The sequence below is a fragment of the Hoplias malabaricus genome, chromosome 6, assembly GCF_029633855.1.
Source record: "Hoplias malabaricus isolate fHopMal1 chromosome 6, fHopMal1.hap1, whole genome shotgun sequence".
Classification (NCBI taxonomy): domain Eukaryota; kingdom Metazoa; phylum Chordata; class Actinopteri; order Characiformes; family Erythrinidae; genus Hoplias; species Hoplias malabaricus.
In genome coordinates, this window is record NC_089805.1 from 41,495,483 (window position 1) to 41,508,824 (window position 13,342).

At 41.4% G+C, this 13,342-nt stretch overlaps 1 protein-coding gene across 1 annotated transcript; it reads right to left on the reverse strand.

Annotated features, from left to right (window-relative positions):
- Window positions 1–41: 41 nt before the first annotated feature.
- On the reverse strand, window positions 42–12,659 carry prrt1 (proline-rich transmembrane protein 1). The gene is made up of 4 exons (XM_066675754.1): window positions 12,345–12,659; window positions 8,422–8,783; window positions 7,366–7,557; window positions 42–6,220 (listed from the first exon to the last, which is right to left on the reverse strand). Exons 1-4 carry the CDS (start codon window positions 12,361–12,363, stop codon window positions 6,044–6,046), a joined length of 750 nt encoding a protein of 249 aa, XP_066531851.1. The 5' UTR covers window positions 12,364–12,659; the 3' UTR covers window positions 42–6,043.
- Window positions 12,660–13,342: the final 683 nt, after the last annotated feature.

A 13,342-nucleotide genomic window follows, 5' to 3' on the forward strand; every position in this document is an offset into this window, starting at 1 on the left:
AGAAAAAGAAAAAAGAAAACAGGGCATCTATAAATAGCACCTCTGAGACGGAGGGAGAGAAAAGGCCACAAGGAGAAAGCGAGAGGGAGCGAAGAAAAAGAAACGAGAGCAAGAAATCGATTCTCGCAGTTCCTCTTTAATTTCAAAGACTGGATTCAAACACAACAAATGCATGTACAGCATCCATCAACATAATTAACCTTGAAAGCACGTGTACACAAGTCATTGGGCAGCCGCTTAAAGAGAGTCACCTGCCACATTTACAAGCTCAGAGAAATGCTGCGTTTTTAAAGTTTGCGTAGGTAAATATAGGTAACCTAAATTTTTAAGCAAGGTCATCTGAAACAATGCAGGATTGGTTTTATAGTAGATTCATGTGGAAATTAAATATCGTGGGGGTTTGTCTTCAAAAATATATATAAAAACAAAAAAAAAGACAAACCCATTATATGCACAACATTAAATCACCAAAGTGATTTAATGAACTGCAGAGATACCAGGCCTGCGTAGGTGATTATAACACACACTCTGCTCTTTTCCGATTTCAGACGCAATATCGGGAGTGTTTCTATCAGCGTCTTCCTTTTTAATAAATAAAACAATACACACATCAATATATCAGTAGTCACTCAGCTGAGTCTGGCAAAAAAACACTTTACACCAAAGCTCTTCGTCTAAAAATAGATTGGATTGGAGAGCAGAGAAGGACAGATATGATGCACTGTAAGAAGACTGATTGTATACTAAGAGAGAAACAAGAATGCGGAACCAAAGTGCTATAGTCTGAAGACTTTACTCCAAAGGAAATGAAAAATCTTTTAACAATTGTCCTGGGTGCCGTAAAACCCACTGCAGTCCCACCAGCCACACCGACGCCGCTATTATCGATGATCGAGGGATATAGGAGAGGTACAGGAGGGGGAGATTTTTCTGCTTCGTCCATTCAGCATCACAGCCATTTGCAAATTCTTTGCTGAGACAATACAAAGTAAGGTAGACTGAGGTAGAGTTAGTGTGTTAGCTAAATGACTTGCTCTAGATATTAGATTACACCCAAGTAATATTTAAAGCATAATACATACCGTATCTATCATTGTGCTCCTTCACTCATTTCCAAACCTCTCCTTTAAAGAATCTCAGTACAACTCGTCCAGTACCTGGTTTACTCTCTCAGCGCTTGCTTAAATTAACTCAGGTCCCAGTGGTTCTAAGCTGGTTCATACTGGTCCACTGCTGGTTTAGCTGGTCTACTGGGTGACAAACATACCAGCTTCCATAACACATGACGGTAACAAACATACTGCCCAAATAAACAGTTTTAAAGAGTTGGCCTAAGTAGCTTTTCCACAGTAGTGTTGCTTATGAACTCTGAAAGCCAATGCCAAGTTCCAGAATGCCTGAACGTACCCTACTGACGTATGTTTCACATATATTTTGGATATGAAGAATATACGGACGTATGGGTATTGTCTCCTATATTGGTGCTTGACCCAAAGTGAATGACGACATGTTAGAACTGGTGCGACTGGCTGGTGGGCAACAGTAGACTACAACAAGCCAAGGTTACGAAACACATTCATATTCAAACCAGTCCGACCCCACAATCTGTTACCAAACCGAACTCATCATTCATGCTCGTCACCAGCACATAAACATTATGAGCATGAATGACCAAGGATTCAGTAGAAAGAAAAAGGACCATTTGAAGAGGCAAAGAGTCTCTTTTGCTTTGTAAAATCATGAAATGAAAAGCTCTGAAAAATCTGCTGCGTTAAATTAGCTTGAGTCAAATAAGCTAACACTCACAGTGGTTACTTTATTAGGTACAGTCATCCATTTGAGTTCAGTTACCATAGTGGTGCACTTTGTATCTCTACAATTAAAGCCATTACCATTGAGCAGGTATTTTTGGTTGGTGCACCATCTATGCCAGCAATAAGCACTACTGTATGTGGTCCTAGAAATACATATGGCACTGTCTGATAATGATCCACCACCCAAGTAATTACTGCCCAGTGCTGGGGCTCCTGACCAGGTGAAGTGGGCTATCAACTGATGAATAGAAATATATGGATCATTATAAATATGCACTTATATTGAGATGGATTGGATACAATGGACAATAAAGCCACCAAGTAAGTGTATCTAATGAAGTGGCCTCTGAGAACATTATATATCAACACAGTCATGTCTACAAGTAAGTAAAACGAAAGGCAAAATTGCACTTATGTATTTTACTCGGTGGCCATGTTGAATCTCAGATGGACCATTTGAATGAAGTTAACTTGAGTGCAGCATTTTTTCAGTGTGACGATTGATCTCATAAGTTTGTTTTGATCAACTGCGGCTGTGAAACCCTTCACTTTACAAAACAATACAAGCAGTTCTCATAATCTAACTTTATGGCTCTCAGGAGAAGTGCCAGTGTAAACATCCACTCATATCCACCCAGTGACAGTAGGATGTTTGTACTCTGCATGTTCCTCCTGGTCATTTCGAGGTAGTCTCCCTGTTAGTCACATATTCTTCTCTATAATACTGTGCTCTGTGAAAACTATGGGGTGCAGATGGGGTTTGTACTGGCTAACCTGTTTTGCTAATATATTCGAGGAGTAACATATAACACAATATAGAAAAAGTTTCATTACACAGGCCACCTTTTGTGTTTTCATTATTTAAACTATTTTTAAATAAACATTTAATTCAGAATTAAAATGTGCACAAAAAGGTTCCAACTCATTTTCAATCAGAACATTATGGATTAACGTAGGTGAATACTGACTACTTTTGCAAATGACTGCCTGCGTTTTTTATCTGACTCTATTTCAGAAGCAGGTACCTCTTCTATGTCTGTTATTCAAACTCTCCCACCTCTTTACGTTTCTGTCTGACCTCCTCCGCTTCTCTTCAACATTTGTATTCTCATAAAGTCTTATAGTCAAGCCGGCAAATGAACAGAAGGCAGCAGTATTTTTGCTTGTCTGAACATAAAAAAGTAAAACAACGACCTCCTCACTGTGCATAAAAGTGCATATTGTGACATGCTTGGTTAAAAACGGACCATGAGGTTTGAGCGATCCTATTCTGAACTTTTATAGTCCACTGATAAAAAATAGCTACGAACCTATGGCTAAATATATTAATAAATATATAAATAATGAACCCATACACAAACATATAGTATCATTAATAATGTATATTACATTGGTTTTTGCCCCACGAGTATACTATATCTTTCCTATTAGACAAGCTGATTCACTATGAGGCAGCGATAACTAGAAATAACATCTCATTATCAGTCCTTAAAACGCTCTACTAACGTTTCTGAACTGGACAGCAGCAAATACTCTACTGTAGAACATACTGCATATTTAAAATCAAGATAATTCACTAAGGATCCTGGTAAACAATGTACATTTTTTACACTTACATACACGCTTCTTCTTGTAAAGAAAAAAAAACATGTGCTTTACAGGTTTTTTTTTGTTCAGTCAAAACGACATGATTATATTTAACACTTGGTATTTGGCAAATGCACCGAATATAATCGAATATAATAATAAAGAATTATTAATGCCTGTATACTAGGTCTCTCCTAATTACACAGTACTAGTACTACCAAGCCATGATGGTGAAGACAGCACATTCTTCCTCTGAGACATGTGACGCCAGCCATCACTTCTTTTTAAACTCCTGCTAACACAACAAAGAACAGCTCAACATGCTTGGAGGAGCACACTGACTGCCCACTTCTGTTGTTAACATGTTAACAGATAGCTAGCATTGATCTGAATGATGGGGAAAGAGGGAGGGCCAATGACGCTCTCTCGTATGGCAAGCTGTTTTAGCCTAAAATGACGCTAGCAATAACTCAGTTTTATTTCTAGGAAAAACTATTTCTAGAATCATTTCAGATAATAACAACAATTTTTTTATAGTAATAATATAGATCTATAGATGTTTAAAGCCATTCTGACTAGTCAAACGACCAGGGTGACAGATCTTAAATGGAAATTTGGCTTGTCATATGTCACCATTGGTTTACATAGAATATCGATCTTCACAGGTGTTTCCTATCTTATTTTCCCTTATAGACCCTTTCTCTTAGTCGCCTGGTTTGTCATTCATTTAGTCTCTGTGTGTTATGTGCTTCGGGCTCCAGTTACAAATATAAAAAATTATTTTTTACAAGTAAAAATTGCTGATGCAAACTTTAATTCTGACTAGTAAAAAGCCCAGGTCCACATATCCATGAAAATATTTTAATTCAAAATGTTTACTTTTGACTAGTAGTAATATGCATTCAAGATATGTGCAGTTTCAGATCACTCATTCATTCATTCATTCAAACATTCAATGTCTATAATCCAATCCATGGTGGGTCCAGAGCCTACCTGGAATCACTGGGCGCAAGGCTGGAACACACCCTGGGGGTGGGGGGCACCAGTCCTTCACAGGGCAACACACACACTCACACATTCACACCTACGGACAGATTTGAGTCACCAATCCACCTACCAACACACCACACTCCTCACAGACAGTCACCTGGAGGAAACCCACGCAGACACAAGGAGAACACACCACACTCCTCACAGACAGTCACCCGGAGGAAACCCAAGCAGACACAGGGAGAACACACCACACTCCTCACAGACAGTCACCCGGAGGAAACCCAAGCAGACACAGGGAGAACACACCACACTCCTCACAGACAGTCACCCGGAGGAAACCCAAGCAGACACAGGGAGAACACACCACACTCCTCACAGACAGTCACCCGGAGAAAACCCACACAGACACAGGGAGAACACACCACACTCCTTACAGACAATCACCCGGAGGAAACCCACGCAGACACAAGGAGAACACACCACACTCCTCACAGACAGTCACCCGGAGGAAACCCAAGCAGACACAGGGAGAACACACCACACTCCTCACAGACAATCACCTGGCGGAAACCCACGCTGACACAGGGAGAACACACCACACTCCTCACAGACAGTCACCCGGAGGAAACCCACACGGACACTGGGAGAACACACCACACTCCTCACAGACAATCACCCGGAGGAAACCCACGCTGACACATGGAGAACACACCACACTTCTCACAGACAGTTGTCACCCAGGGCTCAAACCCACAACCCTAGGACCCTGGAGCTGTGTGACAGCGACACTACCTGCGGCACTACAGTGCATTAATGATATCTAAAACTTGAATTGTTACTAGGCAGAATTACAGTGACGACATCTTAAACTGCATTTTTACTAGTAAAACTATTAATTATAGATATTCGTAACTTTGGTCTTTACTAGTGTGAATATAATCACAGATAAGAGGGTGAAATTCCATGTAAATAGATGGCGATATATTATTAGACAATATTAAATTAAAGATATGTTGTCCTGGTAATATGAATAGTCAGAATGGCTTTATAGATCTGTAGCGTGAAAACGACCAAAATCAACATACTTAATACGAGTCGATATCTGGCAATTTAACCCAGTAGGAGCTTAACTTCTGTTATATAACACTGCTGAAATTAAATGTATTAATGGCACAAAAACAAAATAATAGATTGAATATACTGAACACTGACAAACACAATCTATACATAATCAATATGTAATGAGAGTTAAATACAGCAAAAGCACTGCAGAATAAAAACCCGGGGTGAGGCTTCGGCACAGCTATTGGAATATTGTCAAACTGGTAAAGATTATGAGCACTAATAAAATTAAGAATTGCATTTTGTTTCATTTGTGTTTTGTTCTGTTGGTCTATGCAATGCATGCACATTTTTAGTCAGTGCTAATCCAGCCCCCGTCTGACACAGTGGAGCTGCGTCTATAGACTAAAATACAGTTAAAAACAGTGTTTTTAGCCAAGGTTTCAATAGTGGGGTTTTCTGGGGTTGGCTGGAGGGTCAGTGCAGGTGTCAGAACGCTATGAGCAGTGAACCGGCTGTACCGCAAAGAGTTCGGATGCCAGGAGTCTGTGTTATGGCCAGCAGGTGGTCCCGTAGTCCCCTGGGCTTTAGGGCTCCCAGTCGTCCTCGTGGTGCTGAGAAGCAATGATGACCACAACGGTGAGGATGGTGCACAGGACGATGGATGCAATGCCTACTGCCAGACTGATGAAGGAGAAGTTACGAGCCTCGCGAGATGCAATCTCCGCTGTAACCATGTCGCCACGGGCAACAGCAGTGCGCACCTGATGGAGACATTTTTTGGCTCATTTACTCAAACAGGTAATTTTACAAGACAAGGGAAATACCATCCTAACACTTAAAGGGCCCATAGTGTGTGTTTCCCTTTGTAACAACTGACTCACAGCTGGTTAGATAACAGAATGCATTCACAGTCAGTGATGGACCTAGAACTTCCAGAACGCTAAGGATTGTTCACCCACACATTATAAATGTGAAAGAATACAATGCTAGTTTCTATGGTAGTGGTTAAAATACTAGGCCTTCAGTACAGTTCCTAAAGATCTAACCAATTGGACAGCTCAGCGCGTGGCTCTACCGACCAAGAAACCACAGCATCCTATTTGGACAATTTTCTGAGACTTTAACCTTAAAGGAACACTAGGTAAGATTTTTACCTTAAACTTACAGATTCAGAATCATTGTGATGTTTCACTGACCTGTAATAAGCCGAACAGAGCCTTTGTCATTACTACTCTGGGCTTAGCACTGCAGAAACTGCAGTATGTATCTTTTGGAGGAGGGTAGGAAACCACTTCCATTTTAGAGGAAGCCAAAAATACAAAATCTTACCTTGTGTTCCTTTAACATACAAATGGAGATTGTAACCAACTAATGATGTAAAGTTTGTGTTAGCTATAGATCAGCCCTTCATCAACAGTTGGTTTTTGACCCTAGAGCCACACTTTTCTGGATATTTTTAGATGGTAGAACGTTCTAAAGTAATTAGTAAGTAATGTAGCAGATGTAATGACTCCAAAAACACACAGACTCCCCCAGTAAAATCTGTACAGATGCAGCCCTATGCTCAGATGGATGGAGTAGAGGGGAGCTGATGAATTGTGCAGCAGATGGGTTACAGTCTGTATTTAAACCGAATTGTTCACCTATATGATGGACCTAGAAGGTGGGTTGACCCCATATATCGGACAGTGATTGGAAGAAAAAGGTAATTGATTCTAATTGGAAGGTGGGTGTAGAGCCACACTGACCCCATTACTTTTAAACTCTTGCAACGTCCTCATAACTATTGTAATATATGGATGACCAAGCTTCAAAGGAAATGTCTCATCTCCCAGCTGAATCGACTTCATATTTAAAGTAATTCAGGACACTGCCTCATTTTCATGACATTAGCTGCCTGACCCACCTGGACAGCTTTGATGATGGCGATGATGCCAGTGGGCCAGAAGCAGCAGACGGTGGTCAGCACAGCGATGGGCAGGTAATCATGAGGTGGCCGGCGTGGTTCCATCAGAGTGATGGAAGGGGGCATCTGCATGGCCATCTGTCCTGGGGCCACACCTGGATGCGGGGCACCATTAGGCAGGTAGGGCTGTCCCTGAGAGCCAGAGATAAAGGGACTGCATAAGCATACATAGCTGTAACTAACATGCATTTCCATTCAACAACGACATTGGCTGTGATAATGACTGTAGGCTATAGTTTGGCACAATTTAACAATAAGCCGTCCCTGGCAAAGGGTTTATGAACGCATTAAAATTGGTTTAGTTTAAAAATCTGTTTATTTTAAATTTAATTAATATATTTTTTTAAATCTGTGGCTTGCCAAATAGCGAGCCCACATTCATACCATTAAAACTCAGCATTATATCTGCCATCAGCTATTTATATTCATACGGTGGAACAGTTCACTGTTGTGCTATTCATTGCTAATGCACATAAACATAAGGATTAAAGAGCCCTGAGATAAAGCTGTCGCAGCTGTTTTTGATTTCTAACCAATGACCAAAACCTGGTTAGATGATAGCTCATAGTCACAGCCAGGTTTATATCTAGAACTTCAGAAAGTTATTCCCCTTATTAAACAAATCCCACAATTTATGAATCAATAAATGTTTTGTTGATTCGATTATTATTTTGGTCGTCAGTCTGATTTGTGTGACCTTCCGTTCAGCTCCGGCAGGCCTAACCAATCAGAGCGAGAGAGAGAGACAGAGGAACAAATGGATGCATCTTTACAAGCAAGTATTTTTCCAGTTTTCATTAAGTCTACTTGAGAAAGAAATAGATTAAGAAAATTGCTAGCTACTATTAATCATTCCTAATACCCTTTACATCCAGTAACAAAATTACTGTACAATTAGCCACTGCATTAAAAACCTCTTTCTAATCCTCTGTTTCCACTGCAGTACCCATCAGAAACGAGCTGCAGGTATGCCTTTATAAAAGTATCATGACTCACCCCTGCACCGATGGGGTAGACAGGAACGTAGGCAGTGCAGGGCTGGAGCTGGAGGGGGTATCCTGGGTGAAGGTAGCCCACCGGAGGATGAGGGACCGCTCCCCCAGGCCCATGGGTCTGGATTGTGTATCCGTTTGGAGCCCCCTGAGGCCCGAGGGTATTGCAGTGGAACTGGGTTTCCTGCAGGTAGCCCTCTGAGCCTGGGGGAGGAGGGGGAGGGGGGTAGTTGGGCTGGGGTGCGCAGCCAGGGTGCGGGGGTTGTGGAGGCATGTTGGGGTCCTGCGAAGGCAGGTAAGGTGGAGGAGCCATTTGGGTCATCTGCTGAGACATGGCCGCCTGCCTATTAGCTGCCTCCTCCAGAGCTGAGGGGAGAGAGAGAGAGAGAGAGAGAGAGAGAGAGAGAGAGAGAGAGAGAGAGAGAGAGAGAGAGAGAGAGAGAGAGGCCGTAACTGTTAAACATCAGGGACAATAACATTCAGGATTTGATGGATCCTGACATTCTGCAATGTGGAGGTGTGTAATTTGTGGTGCTTGGCGTAATGTACTGGGCAACACTGCCTACTTCTACACAGAAGACATCCGTGCCTGGGTATTCACACCACTCTATTCACAAAACTAGTCTCTGGGCAAGACTCCTAATACTACAATTGCCAACCACTCTAATATATAATACGAATATAATATAAAAGAGTTAATATAACACTTAAGTCACTCTGGATAAGAGCATATGTCAAATGCCGTAACGTAAACTGAATTTATGTGAGCATTTCATGAAGTAATGACTGAAAGAAATGTCCAAAATTCCATTTACCAAAGCCTCATCACATTAACACAGTGTATATTTAATGTAAAGGAATGAACTGACGAAACATGGACACCAAATAGTTTGTAGCTTAAATTTGTCCCCTTCAGTTTTAAACTGGAGCTGTGAGGCTAATGTTTCTAACAAACATAACATTTCTCTCATTGCATCCCAACTTTTGTAAGTTCGTGATACAGTCACATATATAGGGGACTGCAATTCGTGACATAGTCGCATATTTTCGACATTAAATGCGACAATATCACGATCATGGGCAATTACCATAGAAACCGTCATATCCGTGCGCCGTTATGCGACAGTAACACGACAACTCCTCCCTCATTAAGGCGTCATTACCATCCGTTAATACCACGGTCTTTTATTTTTATTTACGGAAAATATAACGTTACTAGTTCATTATTTGCTAAAATACTGGAACAAACAATGGTTAGAGAAATGTCCTTTCCAGTATTAACCTTTTAAAAATTAGTCAAAATAACGTTAAGTGGTCCAATTCAGGGTCGCGGTGGGTCCAGAGCCTACATTCACTCACAACTACGGACACTTTTGAGTCGCCAATCCACCTACCAACGTGCGTTTTTGGACTGTGGGAGGAAACCCACGCGGACACGGGGAGAACACACCAATTCCTCACAGACAGTCACCCGGAGCGGGAATCGAACACACAACCTCTAGGTCCCTGGAGCTGTTTGACTGCGACACCTAATCCCTTTATTTCCCTTTTAATGGTGTATTGTTTTCCATATTTTTGCGACTGAAAATGCATCACTAGAGGTTTCCTTTGTTAGGCACAGTATTTATTAGGGGGTTGTCTCCCCTTTGTTACAGTAACAATCTCTACTCCTTTGGGACATCTTTACTGTAGTTGTTGGAACATTTCGTTGAGGATTGAATAGCCTTCAGCCTTGTGCTCTTTAGTTGGGTCAGGTACAGTTACCTTAAACACTACCCCAACTCTATCCAAAGGTACTGGATGGAGCTCCATCATTCCAGAGAACACAGGTCCACTGCTCCACTTGGCACTGGCTTGGTGACCTTAGGCTCAATGCTTTTTCAAGGAGATTAAATAGTGGGTGCTCATAGGTGAATACAGTAATTTGAAGGACTGTCTGGGTATAATTGAAGCATATTGTTTACTCGTTACAAGCCAATGAGGCTCAACAGAAATCTGAAATCTGTGCCAGTAATGTGTATTGATGACATGGGGATGTGTGGGGGCTGTGTGTGATACGAGAGGAGAGAGAGAGAGAGACGCTTGTGGACAAGCCATTATGTAACATTGTCACTAGGGTAATGTGTAAAAGGATGCAATGGTGTAAAACACCAAAGTTCATGAATTGGGATCAGTGAGAGAGGGAAAGACCGAGAGAGAGAGCAATGGAGATGGCGATGGTCGTCAAAAATTCAACTACCACTGTTTAATTTTTTTAAATAGCTCCTCACTGTGATGCAAATTTGTTGCGACAGTAGCCATTAGCACTCGACATTTTGCACACATCACAGAAATTGAGAGCAACCATTATGTTTGAAGTAGTTGTAGATAAATAGAGGAACAGAGGTCGAAACATCCTGCCTGTAAACACAAAACCTAATCAAAGCCAATATCCTTCACTTTTTCCATCCTGTGTCTGAAAAGCTGCAGATACCATCTCTCTGCTTTAACCCAGCTCATCAAACGAAGCTTACACAAACGTCTTTGAAAACCTCCAGATTTTTTGTTGTTTACACATTAAAAGGTATTACAGCCAGCAGCTGTTTGTACATTTTGAGGACAATAATTTGATGTCAGAAGAATAAATATAGATTTTTCCACATAATACCCTCCTCCCACTCCCACGTGTAAACCAGGCCTGAAGGTAGCTTTGTCTGCAGGGTTTTTGCTTAATATAAGTTTACTTCTTAATATATCGCTGGCACAAAGTGGCCTTCTCAGACACACACACACAAGAAGGGAGAGAGAGCGACCCCAGGAACAATATTAGTCCCCTTCAATTATTACAAACTTTCTTTGCCTTTCAGTTTCTATCACTTGAGGTTTAATTCGCTCTAAACACAGACTGTAATTGTGTACGCTGTACTGACACGTTGTGACTAGAGAGAAAGGACGCGCGTTCTCGCGGATGCAGCTGCACACAACGGGAGCGCGGAAAATACGACAGATTATTTTCCCTACCCGTTTTCCGACAAGCCCCGCCCACTGAACCGCGATTCATACATTTTTTTTATTCGACTGTACATACACGCTATATATGTACATTATATGTCCGTGTGTGTGAGAGAGAAATATCATCAGAATATTATATTAATGTTAAAATATAAAATATGATTTTGTATTAATAGATTAAAAGTTGTGTAAAGGTGTAAAATCCCAAAGCTCCACGTACAGTAAATTTATTACAACCATTTTTTTTAAATGTATTGTTCTATTTTGCCATTTTCAAAAATCATTTTCAAACTGAAAACATGCTAAACACTGCAGTGCTAGGACAGGTAGAACTATATAAATTATATAAGACACAGCAAGAAAATATACATTACAAACATGATATACAAAAAAATCACAAAATAAATGTGTTTTTTCTCGTTTATACGGTGTATGTTTGCATGTCTTCAACACTGTAATACAGTTGCTATGGTGACGAAAACGACTGGGTGGAGCTACTACTGTGAAACAGAAAGGCCAGTGCAAGGAGGCGGGACAATAGTAGCCAGTTATAGCGCAGTAGGCGAACCAGTAGCCAATCACCGGCTTGGAGAAGGGATCCTATCATCCTACTAATCAATACCAATGTAAAGAGGCGGGACAACAGTAGCCAATCATAAGATAGTAGACAGGATATTAGCCAATCACAGCGTAGCTGTTGGAATACGGGTGGGATAAAATCTACCGCTGTAGCGAAGTCGTGCGTCACAGGCTAATAACGACTGTAAATTAGCGGTTAAATGAATAAAAATTGAACAACAAGGTTCGCAGACGTTTTTGACGCAGGGAAATGTTTAGTTAAATTTATCAATAACGAAAAGAAAAAACAGATGAAGTGAACTGTTTTAAAAGAAAGCAGGAAAACAATAATTAAAAGGACAAAACCTCCAGTATTACCATGTTTTTCCGCCGACATTCTGTTCACCTGAGCGACGTCTCTCCGCTGTTTCTCCACAGTCCGCCCCACGTCTGTGTCTCTTTGTGTCGATTTAATGCGTTAACATACAAAGAGCAGTGGTAAGAATGTTCTTCGAGCTAAGAAAGCATCTCCAGATGATAAGTCATCTTGGTCTGGACACGTTGTTTGGCTGCAAATCCCTTTGAGTAGTGTTATATTATTTTTTTTAAATATTATTATTCCAGTACTAGAGCAGCGCAGTTCCAGCGGCGGAAAATAGGTTTCCCTCAGCACCTCCCGTTACACTGAGTCCATCAGCCGCTCGGGTTTGTCTTAAAGAGACAGTGGCATCAGCATCTCACAACGCTTAGAATTATTCATAAAGCAGGATTTCACAGTAACTCGGATCACCTTATAGTCCAGAGCAGAGCTGCCCAAACATGACCACGCAGAAAGTTGCCATAGCCCCATACTCCCTCAGCCAATCAGAGAACATGTTTACACTTCTTATTCGGATGGCAATCAGCCACACAAAAATGAGTGAGGTCAAGGGCTGGTGTTTAATGATGAAACACCATTCTAACTCATCCCAGAGATATGGGATTGAGCTCTATCATTGCAGAAAATACAGTTGCACTGATCTACAGCCCATTGCTTTTGTTGTGGGGTTATAACCCTCCAGCCTATAAGCTTATGTTATCTGGCTAACAGTCTGGTAAAATAACCAGGTCGTATTTTGTAATGGATTTTCTGAGCTAAGGGGCAGCACGGTGACACAGCAGGTAGTGTCACAGTCACACAGCTCCAGGGACCTGGAAACTATGGGTTCAAGTCCTGATCCGGGTGACTCTGAAGATTGGAGTGTTCTCCCTGTGTCCACGTGGGTTTCCTCCAGGTGCTCCGGTTTCCGCTCATGGCCCAAAACACACGTTGGTAGGAGGACTGGTGACTCAAAGTGTCTGTAGGTGTGACAGTGAATGTGTGAGTGTGTGTCGCC

What these genes read in the sequence shown, in the direction of transcription:
- prrt1 (XM_066675754.1), bottom strand. An exon ending in TCTACCCCATCGGTGCAGGG is followed by an intron (nt 7,558 to 8,421) that starts GTGAGTCATGAT and finishes TCTGGCTCTCAG; the next exon opens with GGACAGCCCTACCTGCCTAA. An exon ending in CCATCATCAAAGCTGTCCAG is followed by an intron (nt 6,221 to 7,365) that starts GTGGGTCAGGCA and finishes TGTCTCCATCAG; the next exon opens with GTGCGCACTGCTGTTGCCCG.